The sequence below is a fragment of the Dendrobates tinctorius genome, unplaced genomic scaffold (assembly GCF_039654945.1).
Source record: "Dendrobates tinctorius isolate UK_male_01 unplaced genomic scaffold, ASM3965494v1 ptg000192l, whole genome shotgun sequence".
In the NCBI taxonomy this organism is placed as follows: Eukaryota; Metazoa; Chordata; class Amphibia; order Anura; family Dendrobatidae; genus Dendrobates; species Dendrobates tinctorius.
The window spans coordinates 4,426,523-4,441,809 of record NW_027361859.1 but is presented as its reverse complement, the minus strand read 5'-3'; the positions used below and the strand labels follow the sequence as shown (position 1 = coordinate 4,441,809).

At 44.3% G+C, this 15,287-nt stretch overlaps 1 protein-coding gene across 1 annotated transcript in view; it reads right to left on the bottom strand.

The window, feature by feature from the left end:
- Positions 1 to 971: 971 nt before the first annotated feature.
- The window catches only part of LOC141055949 (uncharacterized), a 92,014-nt gene continuing 77,698 nt past the window's right edge, over positions 972 to 15,287 (bottom strand). The window contains exon 9 of the mRNA XM_073552646.1: positions 972 to 2,632. Coding sequence (XP_073408747.1) covers positions 1,812 to 2,632 — 821 coding nt within the window. The 3' untranslated portion in view covers positions 972 to 1,811. The remainder of the gene's footprint in view (positions 2,633 to 15,287) is intronic.

Genomic DNA, 15,287 nt, shown 5'->3' with positions numbered 1-15,287 from the left:
GGCTACATTTGTAGTTACATAGCTTGTGCGCCCATTTTCGCAAGTCAGCTACAGCTGCAGCCGGTCTGGCATTGCTGCAGCAGCACTTGAAAGTGGCAGCTAACCAACTGGTGTGCGACATGACCACGGGCTGGAACTCCACATTACACATGTTGGCAAGGCTCTGTCAGCAGCAGAAGGCAATAGTTGAATACCAGCTATAACATGCCCGTCAGTATTCTGCTCATCCTCCGCACATAACACCAAAAAGTAGGCATGGATGTCAGACATCTGTGAGCTTCTACAAAACTTTGAGGAATCAACCAAGATGGTCAGCGGCAATGACACTATAATCAGTGTAACCATCTTGCTTTCTGTGTCTACTCAAATGCTCACAATTAAAGAAGATGGAGAGATGGAGCATGTAGAGATGGAGGAAGAAAATACACAGGGTGATCCTTCCTGCTGTGTAAAGGGCTAGTAAAATGGTGGAATACCAGAAGGCCCTAGTCGAACAATTAGTAGAAAATTTCCCATCTGACAATGCAGGCGACAGAGGTCATAGTTCCTTTGCAAACAAGTAGAAGAGACAAGGGAGACACACATCAAGTCCAACAGAGCCAGGCCCTGACAAGGAGGGAAAGATGGTGAAGGAGTACCTTGCCAACTGTACCAGTGTCCTCCGTGATTCCTCTGTGGGAGAAGGGGAGAAGCCAGTGCTGCTTATGGTCAGAAGGCAATACATAAAGTGCATATGCACATATTGATTTCTAACTGTATTTCAAAATGAGACATTTAGCAATCAATTGATCAATTCTATAAAAAAGGACAATTTCAATAAAGGAAGCGTATTAACAAACCGAAGATCCTTAATGTAATTCTTCCTTCAACACTTCTATACAAACCATACCAATTCTCCCTCAACTACACAGGTCCTACAGCAATATCTTAACATATAGACAATATAAAAGATAGATGCAAAACGATGTATATTAGTATTAAAGGCAGTTGTTTATTAAACCTTGGTCATAAGTATAAAAAGGTGGCCAGACACCTTTCTCTTTCATGTGGTCTGGTATCACTTGTGGGTAGATGCTGCTGAACTTGATTAGGACAGTTGAAGAGGGAACCATCCAGTTTCCACTTGGTCTCATCTGATTAATAAGACATCATCCTTATTAGTTGTCACATGCTTTATGTCTGACGTTTGCCTTAGCAAAGAAGTGCTGGTCAACCCCTTTAAGATACAGTTATAGTGTTCACATAACGATGAAGTATTCTATATACATGGTGAAACATTTAGGATTGTTATATGCATTCTACTTGCTGATGTTTATTGGTCATTGCAATCAGTATCATTTTACGTTCTAAAATGCTCTCACTTTTAGACTTGTGACTTAACTCTTACTGTAACTTTCCTTATACAAATCATTAATAAATTATTAAATAAAATATGAAATTACTACTTCTGTGTATTTTCTCTGATGTGTAAGAAGAGGCTTCTCTGCATGTATTCTTTGATTCATAAAAAGAGTGGATTTACAGGAACAACAATTCCCACATACTGGACATGAAAATGGCTTCTCTACTGTGTGAATTCTCAGATTTGCAGCAAGATTTATTTGTTGGTACAACTTTTCCCACAATCTGAATATGAAAATGGCTTCTCCCCCTTGTGCGTATTTTTATGTTTACCTAGATCTCCTTTGCTAGTAAAACATTTCCCACATTCTGCACATGAAAATGGCTTCTCCCCCCGTGTGAGTGCTTTTATGTTTACAGAGATCTCCTTTGCTAGTAAAACATTTTCCATATTCTTGATCTGAAAATGGCTATTCCCTTGTGTGAATTTTCTTATGTTTAACAAGATTTGTTTTGAAGGTAAAATACTTCCCACATTCTGCACATGAAAATGGTTTACCCCTTGTGTGAGTTATCTGATGTGCAGTAAGACTTGATTTCTTGGTAAAACATTTCCCACATTCTGAACATGAAAATGGCTTCTCCCCGGTGTGAATTCTCTGATGTACAGCAAGACATATTTTCTGGGTAAAACATGTCCCACATTCTGAACATGAAAATGGCTTCTCCCCAGTGTGAATTCTGTGATGTACAGTAAGACTTATTTTGTTGCTAAAACATGCCCCACATTCTGAACATGAAAATGGCTTCTCCACCATGTGAGTGCTTTTATGTTTACGTAAATTTCCTTTGGTAGTAAAACATTTCCCACAGTCTTGACATGAAAATGGCTTCTCCCCTGTGTGAGTTCTTTGATGTGCAGTTAGATTTGTTTTCTGGGTAAAACATTTCCCACATTCTGAACATGAAAATGGCTTCTCCCCTGTGTGAGTTCTCTGATGTGCAGTTAGATTTGTTCTCTGGGTAAAACGCTTCCCACATTCTGAACATAAAAGTGGCTTCTTCCCCGTATGAGCTTTTTGATGTTTAGCATCCCTTTTATTTTGCTTATCAGTCTGTAATGAATCAGAAGATTGGACCTGTTGATAAGGAATAGATGACAGATTTTTGCTGTGAGGGGCTGGCGGTATATCTGGAATAATGTCATGCTCTTCACATATATATGGTGTGGTAACATCAACAGTTGCTTCAAAATCAGTAACTGTCACATGTTCCTCTGACGCACAGTCATCTGCCAAGAAAAATAAATATTTTTTCATAAATGCTGCTTTTGGAAACAAATTGCATTAAAATTCAATTACTAGTTGACGAAGACAGGAGGTACAAACTGTAGACTTCAATGCAAGGACTAATAAATTATGATATCAAGTCAGGAGGTTGTGCAATTTTTAATTTATCTTCTTTTACAGAATTTTTTATAGCTTTATACTTCAATGTATTTGTCATCAAATTTTTCTAATGAAGTCTTCAGTGAAAAATCATAAAGAGGCCTGTAAGTCAGTGCTATTAGGTGGTGTCACTGGAGTGTGGCATAGCAGTGCCAGCACCAACAGCATGAACTCCGGTTAGTAAATACTTACAATATATACTCATGTATAAGCTGACCCGTGTATAAGCCGACCCGCCTAAATTTGCCACAAAATACTGGGAAAACTTATTGACTCACGTATAAGCCTAGGGTGGAGAATGCAGCAGATACTGGTAAATTTCAAAAATAAAAATAGATACCAATAAAAGTGAAATTAATTGAGACATCAGTAGGTTAAATGTTTTTGAAAATCCATATTGAATCAGGAGCCTCATATAATGCTCCATACAGTTCATGATGGCCCCATAAGATGCTCTATACAAAATACACCCCATATAATGCTGCACAAAGGTTAATAATGCCCCTATAAGATGCTCCATAGAAAAATATGGTCCATATGCTGCTCCATAAAGGTTATGGCCCCACAAAATATTCCATAGATTATGCCCCATATGCTGCCCCATAGATTATGCCCCATATGCTGCCCCATAGATTATGCCCCATAAAATGCTCCATAGATTATGCCCCATAAAATGCTCCATAGTTTATGCCCCCATATGCTGCCCCATAAAATGCTCCATAGATTATGCCCCTATATGCTGTCCTGTTGTGAACTCTCTTGGTCCGACTTTTGAGGCAAGTCTCCCTCTGGTGGATACTGCCGGTAGCGGAGCTGGTCAACATGATGTTAACCCAACAGCTGCAGAGGATAATTGGAGGAGTGGGGGTAGTGACTGGGACTACATAAGCGAGCAGACTTCTCTCAGTGGCTGCCGGTGATACTCCTTTCTTTGCTTACTGAGGATTTTTGTCTCCTGCCTGATCCTGCATTTCTTCAGCTAAGTGTCATTTGCTAAACCCTTTGCATCTGATTTTGCCTTGCTGTCAGGGGTCAGCTTACTCCCCTTGGGGCTGCTGGCTCCTGCCCTGTATTTTTGTATCTTGTGTTTGTTTGCTCAGTCCCCTGCTGTATTAGCCTGTTGCTAGCCGCCAGTTCACACCTGAGTGCTGGTATAGTGGGGGCGAGGTTGTGCAAACCGCAGTATTTTTGTACATCAGTCATGTTGGAATTGTTAGGGTTTTTGCATGATTGCAGACAGTGCCTTTTCTGTCCCGTCCTATCTAGTCAGTGTGGGCCCCATCATTTGCTCAGTCTGTTTTCTGTCTGTTTGTGCTTCATCTTGTCTCACCGACAATATATGTTTGGGGGCTGTCTATTCCTTTGGGGATCTGCTCCGGGGCAGTTTAGATTTCACCTGTCTTTAGGCTTAGTTAGTCCTCCGGCTGTGACGAAGTGTCTAGGGCAACGTCGGAACAGTCCACGGCTACTGCTAGTTGTTGTTAAGATCAGGGGTCTGCAATCCGCTGAGCGACCAACCTCTCCTGTGTTCTGGTTGCATAGCCTATTGCGCTCTCCTCCTCGGTGACCCATGCATAACACTGCCCCATAGATTATGCCCCATAAAATGCTCCCCCATAAGATCCTCCATAGATTATGCCCCATAAAATGATCCATAGAATATGCCCCATAGGTTATGCCCCCATAAGATGCTCCATAGGTTATGCCCCCATAAGATGCTCCATAGGTTATGCCCCCATAAGATGCTCCATAGGTTATGCCCCCATAAGGTGCTCCATAGATTATGCCCCCATATGCTGCCGCTGCTGCAAATAAAAATGACATACTCACTTATCGTCGCTGGGGGCCCGGTGCCGGTGTCCTGAGCAGGCGGGGACAGGCGCTGGTGCAGCCGCTAGCTCAGGACCCCAACACTGGCGATATTTACCGATCCCTGGCACGCGTCGCTCTGTTTGCCGGGTCTTCTGTCAGTGACGTTCAGGCACAGAGCACGGCACGCACTAACCACGTCACCGTGCCCTCTGACCTGAACATCAAAGCCAGAGGACGTGGAGGAGAGGACAGAGCAGTGGGCAGTGATGGAGTGGGGACAGGTGAATATAGCATATACTTACCCCCTCCTGGCGCGGTCTCTGCAGCCCCCCTGCTTCTCTCGGTCTCAGGCTCCTTCCTTCAGCGGTCACGTGGTACCACTCAATAAAGTCATAAATATGTGCATATTCATGACTTTAATGAGCAGTACCATGTGACCGCCGAAGGAAGGAGCCTGAGACCGGGAGAAGCAGAGGGGCTGCATAGACCGCGCCAGGAGGGGGTAAGTATGACCTGACAACCCCGCTCCCCCCTCCCCCCGCCGACCTCCTGGTATATGACTCGTGTATAAGCCGGGAGGGGGACTTTCAGCCCAAAAAAATGGGCTGAAAATCTCAGCTTATACGTGAGTATATAGGCACCTTTTACTCACCCCTATTTGTACCTTACTGTGCACCTTTATTTATTACAATGCTGCACATAATGGATACTGATTATATCTCTTACTATGAACTTATGTGACAACACGTAGGTGACCATCACCATCTTTTTAAGCACTGCACTTTATACTGCTTAAATTACATATTGCTTATTACGAGAGAAAACCTCAAGTTTTGCCTATGCTATATACTGGTCACATTTATCAGTGCTGTAGGTGCTGACCTGCTCCCCTTCGTTTTTTTTTAATAAAATGTTTTGTATTTCTTTTAGTCTTGTCACTTTTTGTATTTTTAAATAGTCCTGTCCTAATTAGTGTCTCAAGTAAATAAAAATGACTGATTGGACAAAGCAGGAAGTAAAAGGCTTGTACATAGGGGATTATAATGTGCTGTGTGCATCCATCCACACACATCCATCCCTATAGATTCTTCACAATACTCAAATGTCATAAGTAATATGGGGACAAGTGATGCTCTATCACCACTGTGGATGTGATGTGGGGACACGTGAAGCTCTATCACCACTGTGGATGTGATGTAGGGACATGGGAAGCTCTATCACCACTGTGGATGTGATGTGGGGACATGCGACGCTCTATCCACCACTGTGGATGTGATGTGGGACATGTGAAGGTCTATCACCACTATGGATGTGATGTGGGGACATGTGAAGCTCTATCCACCACTGTGGATGTGATGTGGGACATGTGAGGGTCTATCACCACTGTGGATGTGATGTGAGGACATGTGAAGCTCTATCACCACTGTGGATGTGATGTGGGACATGTGAAGGTCTATCACCACTATGGATGTGATGTGGGGACATGCGACGCTCTATCCACCACTGTGGATGTGATGTGGGACATGTGAAGGTCTATCACCACTATGGATGTGATGTGGGGACATGTGAAGCTCTATCCACCACTGTGGATGTGATGTGGGACATGTGAGGGTCTATCACCACTGTGGATGTGATGTGAGGACATGTGAAGCTCTATCACCACTGTGGATGTGATGTGGGACATGTGAAGCTCTATCACCACTGTGGATGTGATGTGGGGACATGCAACGCTCTATCACCACTGTGGATGTGATGTGACGACATGTGAAGGTATATCACCACTGTGGATGTGATGTGGGGACATGCGAAGCTCTATCACCACTGTGGATGTGATGTGGGGACATGCGACGCTCTATCCACCACTGTGGATGTGATGTGGGACATGTGAAGCTCTATCACCACTGTGGATGTGATGTGGGGACATGCGACGCTCTATCCACCACTGTGGATGTGATGTGGGACACGTGAAGGTCTATCACCACTGTGGATGTGATGTGGGGACATGTGAAGCTCTATCCACCACTGTGGATGTGATGTGGGGACATGTGAAGCTCTATCACCACTGTGGATGTGATGTGGGGACATGTGAAGCTCTATCACCACAGTGGATGTGATCTGGGGACATGTGAAGCTCTATCACCACTGTGGATGTGATGTGGGGACATGTGAAGCTTTATCACCACTGTGGATGTGATGTGGGGACATGTGAAGCTCTATCAACACTGTGGAAGTAATGTGGAGACATGTGCAGGTCTATCACCACTGTGGATGTGATGTGGGGACATGCGAAGCTCTATCACCACTGTGGATGTGATGTGGGGACATGCGACGCTCTATCCACCACTGTGGATGTGATGTGGGACATGTGAAGGTCTATCACCACTATGGATGTGATGTGGGGACATGCAACGCTCTATCACCACTGTGGATGTGATGTGACGACATGTGAAAGTATATCACCACTGTGGATGTGATGTGGGGACATGCGAAGCTCTATCACCACTGTGGATGTGATGTGGGGACATGCGAAGCTCTATCACCACTGTGGATGTGATGTGGGGACATGTGACGCTCTATCCACCACTGTGGATGTGATGTGGGACAGGTGAAGGTTTATCACCACTGTGGATGTGATGTGGGGACATGTGAAGCTCTATTCACCACTGTGGATGTGATGTGGGGACATGTGAAGCTCTATCACCACAGTGGATGTGATCTGGGGACATGTGAAGCTCTATCACCACTGTGGATGTGATGTGGGGACATGTAAAGCTCTATCACCACTGTGGATGTGATGTGGGTACATGTGAAGCTTTATCACCACTGTGGATGTGATGTGGGGACATGTGAAGCTCTATCACCACTGTGGATGTGATGTGGGGACATGTGAAGCTCTATCAACACTGTGGAAGTAATGTGGAGACATGTGCAGGTCTATCACCACTGTGGATGTGATGTGGAGACAAGTGACGCTCTATCACCACTGTGGATGCGATGTGGAAACAAGTGACGCTCTATCACCACTGTGGATGCGATGTGGGGACATGTGAAGGACTATCACCACCGTGGATGTGAGGACATGTGAAGCTCTATCACCACTGTGGATGTGATGTGGGGACATGTGAAGCTCTATCCACCACTGTGGATGTGATGTGGGGACATGTGAAGCTCTATCCACCACTGTGGATGTGATGTGGGGACATGTGAAGCTCTATCACCACTGTGGATGTGATGTGGGGACATGTGAAGCTCTATCACCACTGTGGATGTGATGTGGGGACATGTGAAGCTCTATCCACCACTGTGGATGTGATGTGGGACATGTGAATATCTATTACCACTGTGGATGGGATATGGAGACATGTGAAGCTCTATCACCACTGTGGATGTGATGTGGGACATGTGAAGGTCTATCACCACTGTGGATGTGATGTGGGGACATGTGAAGCTCTATCCACCACTGTGGATGTGATGTGGGACATGTGAATATCTATTACCACTGTGGATGGGATATGGAGACATGTGAAGCTCTATCATCACTGTGGATGTGATGTGGGGACATGTGAGATCTATCACCACTGTGGATGTGGTGTGTTGTGATTGTGCTGCTTTCCACAGACACAGGAAACAACTCTGTTATTTCCAATACTGAAATGATAACCGCGGTCAGCGAAGGGTTCAGATACTGACACTGAGGCTAGCGTTGCCAGCTGTTAAGCTAGGTAGAGCCGCAGGTAAACAAAGTGGGTACAAGGAATTAAGTGAAATTCAGGAGGAACGAAAGGCACAAATAAAAAAATAAAAAACAAGATGTATAGAGGTGGTGTATATCACAATACTGCACAGATTAGCTTTAAAAAAAAATTAGATTTTGGGGTAGCACAATCTCTACATTACCTTACATAAAATGTATTGTATATTCCTTACAGAAAACTTTAGACATTTCTGCATCAAGATCAGTTCTGTATCTTTGTCCAAAATACTGAAGCTTATAAAAATATTACGGTATATTAAGCAGGATTTAAAAAAAAAAAAAAAAAAAAAAAAGATAAAAAAAGTAGGCACAGCAAATATAAAGCTTTTAAATAAAGAAAAATGATATTGGTAAGCATGATTGTGCTATAATGCACTTGGCATGCTCCTGTGCTTCACGTCATACCAGCTGAATTAAAAAAGTCCATGGCCGTGCTAGTGAGATGCTGCACGATGCGTGTACAACACACGTTGTCTCCCAATCTAACTACGTACATGTCAGATCAGACACTCTGTGACAGCTATTTGTTTAGACAATTGGCTTCATTTTGTGATTGTAAGTGTTGCTACTAGGATCTGACCCACCTTGTTATCTGACCTTGCTTTGGGATCGTAAACATGACATGGCTGGTGTCAGTTATCTGGCCACTATTTGAGGCTTATAGTCAGGTTTTACAGTTATGAGAAAACATGCATATTCTCCCCCGATTAGTCATAAAGCTAAAAATGCATGTCCCATCGATATTGGATCTATGCAAGCGCCAATATTCATAATTTTCCACCGATGCCCAACTGTCTATTGTAGATGTTTGGATGGAAGAACGCTCATCCTGGAGGAACAATAGCTACAGTGGGGGAAAATAGTACTTAGTCAGCCACCAATTGTGCAAGTTCTCCCATTTTAAAAAGATGAGCGAGGCCGGTAATTGACATCATAGTTAGACCACATCTATGAGAGTCAAAATGAGAAAACAAATTCAGAAAATCAGCTTGTCTGATTTGGCAAGGTTTATTTTTCAAATTATGGTGGAAAACAAGTATTTGGTCACCTAAAAACATGCAAGATTTCTGGCTCTCACAGACCTGTAACTTCTTCTTTAGGAGGCTCCTCTGTCCTCCACTCATTATCTGTAGTAATGGCACCTGTTTGAACTTGTTATCAGGGTAAAAGACACCTGTCCACAACCTCAAACATTCACACTCCAAACTCCACTATGGTGAAGACCAAAGAGCTGTCGAAGGACACCAGAAACAAAATTGTAGCCCTGCACCAGGCTGGGAAGACTGAATCTGCAATAGGCAAGCAGCTTGGTGTGATGAAATCAACTGTGGGAGCAATAATAAGAAAACTGAAGACCTACAAGACCACTGATAATCTCCCTCAAACTGGGGCTCCATGCTAGATCTCTCCCCCGTGGGGTCAAAATGATCACAAGAACGGTGAGCAAAAATCCCAGAACCACACGGGGGGACCTAATGAATGACCTGCATAGAGCTGGGACCACCGTAACCAAGGTTTCCATCAGTAACACACGACACCACCAGGGACTCAGATCCTGCAGTGCCAGACATGTCCCCCTGCGTAAGCCAGTATATGTCCGGGCCCATCTGAAGTCTGCTAGAGAGCATTTGGATTAATCAAAAGAGTATTGGGAGAATGTCATATGGTCTGATGAAACCAAAGTAGAACTGTTTGGTAGAAACAAAACTTGTCGTGTTTGGAGGAGGCAGAATGCTGAGTTGCATCCAAAGAACACCATACCTACTGTGAAGCATGGGGGTGGCAACATCATGCTTTAGGGCTGTTTCTCTGCAAAGGAACCAGGACGACTGATTCGTTTACATGAAAGAATGAATGGGGCCATGTATCGTGAGAGTTTGAGTGCAAACCTCCTTCCATCAGCAAGGGCATAGAAGATGAAACGTGGATGGGTCTTTCAGCATGATAATGATCCCAAGCACACCACCAGGGCAACGAAGGAGTGGCTTTGTAAGAAGCACATGAAGGTCCTGGAGTGGCTTAGGCAGTCTCCAGATTTCAACCCCATAGAAAACCTTTGGAGGGATCTGAAAATCTGTGTTGCCCAGCAACAGGTCCAAAACATCACTACTCTAGAGGAGATCTGCATGGAGGAATGAGACAACATACCACCAACAGTGTGTGCCAACCTTGTGAAGACTTACAGAAAACGTTTGACCTCTGTCACTGCCAACAAAAGGATATATAACAAAATATTGAGATAAACTTTTGTTAATGACCAAATACTTATTTTCCATCATAATTTGAAAAATAAATCTTGCCAAATAAGACACAGTGATTTTCTGGATTTGTTTTCTGATTTTGACTCTCAAAGTTGTTGTCTACCTATGATGTCAATTACAGGCCTGCCATGAAAGATTTAATAATGAAGACAGAGAAGAGTTACAAAGTGAACACTAGGAACAGCACTGTGGAGTTCAAGATGGGAAACCCCCGTCCCACCGTTCTGCATCGTTCTCTTACCCTTTATCTTTCAATGATGGGAGAACTTGCACAATTGGTGGCTGACTAAATACTTTTTTCCCCACTGTATCTCTAAAAGGTGTTAGATATTTGCTTCCCTTCCTTTCAAAACTTAAAAGGCCTTTCCTTTCTAATTACCTGTCCAATCTATAAATCTCTGTCTCATTCACAATAGACATCTCCTTTGGAAAGAAAGGGTCCTTTGGTTCAAAAGGAGCCACCTGCACTTTAATTAGCATTGTCACTTCCCAGCTACCCGCAATGTCCTACCTATGCCCATTGTACAAGTCTATTTCCAAGAAACTCAAGACGTCAGCTTTTGTTCCTACTGGAAAAGAGAGAGGATGAGACAAAGGGGGAGAATGCCACCTCTTTAGTGTGGCTTCATGGATCTTAATATTTCTATGACAATAATCCTTATAATAATTATAATCCTAACAAGATAACTGACAGACACTGTTAGAATGGACAGTCTAAGCTACAGTGGATCAATTTCATGAAATGTCCTCGCTGGATTGTGACAAAACTCCCCTTCATGAAGTCACCTCCAGGAAATCCCCATTTTCCCCTGCTCTGCTGACATCATTCTCCCACGATGCAGTGCATCAAGGAAAGTGAGCAGCAGTCTGCCGCTCTGTGCTCTTGCCGCCACTGTAACGGATATTGGTTGTGATCAGTGCTGCTGACATTTATGTGAAGGGTAAGCAGTACTGCTTCAGATTCAGAGCAAGATCGCTGGGCTGTGAACAGTATATAAAGGCAATTATTGTGCTGTGAGTCAGCAATAACCCAGCGATCCTGCTCTTCATCTGCTGGGTGGATCAATCAGGGTGCAGCTCTGTGTCTGCCAATTATCCGGACTGCTGCCTTTGCGTCTCTTCCTCCCACCTCCCTTTTCTGTAAAGCCTAGCTTGATGTCCTTGCTGTGGGCTGACTACTACCCACCAACACACATGATCCTGCAGTGAAGTTACAATGTTCTGTAGATTCCAGCCAGTGTACCCGTATATACTCGTGTATAAGCCGACCCGAGTATAAGCCGAGGCACCTAAATTTGACACGAAAAAATGGGTAAGCTTATTGACTCGAGTTTAATCCGGGTATGCATTGGCCCCTCATCTCTGTCCTTGTATGCATGGCTCCTTATTGCCTATCCTTGTGTGCATGTTTCCTATTTAAAAAAAACTTCCTACTTACCTTGCCTGCGAGCCCTTGTTGCATCTCATTCCGGCGCCAGCAGCTCTTCCTGCCGAGCGATCATGTGACCCCATGCATTAAACTAATGAATATTCACTCCACGCCTATGGGAGTTGAGAGGCATGCATATTCATTACCATAACGAGCGGTACCATGTGATCGCTCGGCCGGAAAGGTTGCTGGCGCCGGAACCAACGAGATGCAGCGAGGGCGCGCAGGAAGGTGAGTAGGATGTGTTCTGGAAGCCGGCGGCTGTGGGTGACACGGTGTGTGCTATAAGAGAAATGAATATTTCTCTTTAGCAGCGGGCACAGTACAGCCGCAGCCTCCAGCCTACTGTGACACGCTGCTCCGTCACACCACCTCCCCCGCTGGCCCTCTGGGACAATTGACTCATGTATAAGCCGAGCGGGGCGTTTTCAGCACAAAAAAGTGCTGAAAAACTCGGCATATACACAAGTATATATGGTACTTATTGTAAAATGTAAAATTAATTTTGTAAAAATCATACAATGAGATTTTCTGGATTTGTTTTCATTCTGTCTCACAGTTGAAGTGTACCTATGATAAAAAGACCTGTTATATTGTGACAAGGTCATTTGCGCCGTATATGAGGGGAAGAGGAAAAATATCTCCAGCACGTAATCCAATAAAATCAATTATTTTATTCAAGACATATTAAAATGTATGTATCAAAAATACAAATGAACAAAGGGATGGAAGGTTGGGGTCCCCATAACAACCAACGCGTTTCAACCTCTTGCAGTCTTAGTCATGGTATGAAATGAGATCCCTTGTCCAAACCTTAAATACTTAACTGCACATGACAAAACAGGTGCAGTAATTAAAAATCTTAAGAGCACACAATTAAATCCACTTGGACAAGAGAATGACAAAAATACAAGTATACTGGGGGGGCGTGGCCTGCTGCACATGGAGACAGAAGCATAGTAGAACTTCTCCGGTGCATACTGACCCCATAAAGCGGCACACAGCTTTGTACAGCAACGGCTCCAGACCCGAAAGACTGCGGACAGTAGTGGGAGTGTGGGGCCATGAAAGACCTTCGCAGCAGCAGAGGAAAGGGCAGGAAAAGCCCCCTTAAGCTCACCCAGTTTTATCCGGCGGCGGAAAGTGAACAAAATGGCGCTGGGAAGCACAGACGCGGCATAGAGACACAGCGCTCATCCGCCCCACGCACAAGGGGAGAGGTAGGAGAATCCCCATGGAGGCATGCGGAGGGGGAAAATAGGGCGAGCAACCTACCCGAGTATAGCAGGGAGGACCGGGATGGGGTTGACTCTGGAACCTCCACGGCGCAGAGGGATGGAAGCGGTGGGGATATCCAGCCCCAGGCTTCCCCTCATGGAAGTGGCTCAAGGGCCTCAAGCGGCTCTAAAGAATACAGACAAAGCAATGTATTTACCTCTGCTGGAGAACCACTAAACGAGCACACTATGAGACAACTTATGTCTGAAATAATGTCTACCTTTAAAAAAGATAAGCAAAATATGCTTAGATCTATGCAAAAGGACATTAATGTTCTGGAAGAACGCACGTCCCACATAGAAGATAAGATGGCGGAGTTAACCGCTGCGCACAATGAGGTGGTAGACACAGTGGTGTCCACGGATGAAGAGGTAGATGCATTAAAACTGAAAATAGCAGATATGGAAGACAGATCTCGCCGCAACAACATCCGTTTGAGGGGCATTGCGGAAACGGTGAAGACTGAAGACCTTAAAGAATTTCTTACTGACTATTTCTCATGTCTGTTGCCGGAGACCTCACAGCTCGATCTGATTATGGACAGGGCGCATAGATTGCCCAAGCCAAACCGACTCCCAACCGCAATACCGAGAGAGGTTATAGTAAGAATCCATTTCTTTCATATAAAAGAAAAGGTGATGGAAGCTGCTCGAAGTCCGCCATCTCTGCCCGACCGCTTTAAAGACATAATTATATTTGCGGACTTGTCAGCTTTCACTCTAGTACGCAGGAGAACATTTTCATCATGCACAGGGATCCTAAGAGAACATAATATCCCGTACAAGTGGGGGTTCCCAGTGAAGTTGATAATAACGAAAGATGGACGCAAGCATGTGGCGAGCAACTTGGAGCAAGCCTTACGCCTTTGTAAAGAATGGAATCTCCCTCTTAAAGATGGGGAGCTTAGGGGGAAAAACACACTACTACGACCAATCTTGGAGGAATGGTCTCAAGCGTGAGCAGCTTGCAATAAGGAACTGGCTTAGTCTTCTGGAACAGAAAACGGAAATCTGGAGGAGGTCCTCTGGTGGTTGATATTTATCAGGGGAACTTTGATGGCTTCGTTCTTTTTGGTTATACAAATTGAGAGCAGTAAAACCTGTTGAGGTATGACTGTCCGGGTCTGAGAAGTCGGGGGTCATTTATGGCAGGACCCCATTACTTACGGCTATCGGGACTTGGACATGGATCATTCACCAGGATCTTTGGAACTTTGGCTTTTGGTTTTGTGTTTTTTTTCCCTCATATGGAGATTTTTCATGCAGCCTTTTTGATTTTTTACTGCTTCCCAAATTTTATGTTTTTTTGTGCTGTTTTTCTCCAAATTTGGTACTTTTTCTGGTACTGGTCCAAGTTTGGGACTTATGTCAAGGCCCAGGCTGTTTGTGGCCTATTAAGCTTTTGCTGGGCTCCCGATACCCTTGACAGGCAGCCTGCAAAGGCTCTCTGTATGTGTGCCTTAGAGGGCATTGCTATTAGTTTGAATGTTATTTGTGTTTGTGTTTACTGTTTTTTACATTCACAGTGGCAGTACTTCGCAGTCGGATCTACAGGGGTGGGGAAAAGGGGTGAGAAGCAATTTGTTCATGTGGGCACCAATGCCCAGGATAAGTATGAGTTTGTATGTTTCATGGCATGTTTGGTAAGCCTGCACAGGGGAGTATATCCCACCAGTATACCTTATACACAGCAGCGGCACTTAGCATTCTTGGTCACACTCATAGATGGTGATTAAGTTTTTATCTGTAAATGCCAAGGGCTTAAATTCCCCTTACAAGAGGTCAATACTATGGAAGGAGGCATTGAGGTCCAATGCGGACATATTGTGTATACAGGAGACTCATTTAAACAGTGAAGATACGAGTAGATTCAAACATAAAAGATTCCCTCATGTGATTTTAGCACTGGCAAATAGGAAAAAAGGTGGGGTGCCGATTGCAATAAGGGACACGGTGGCCTTTTCC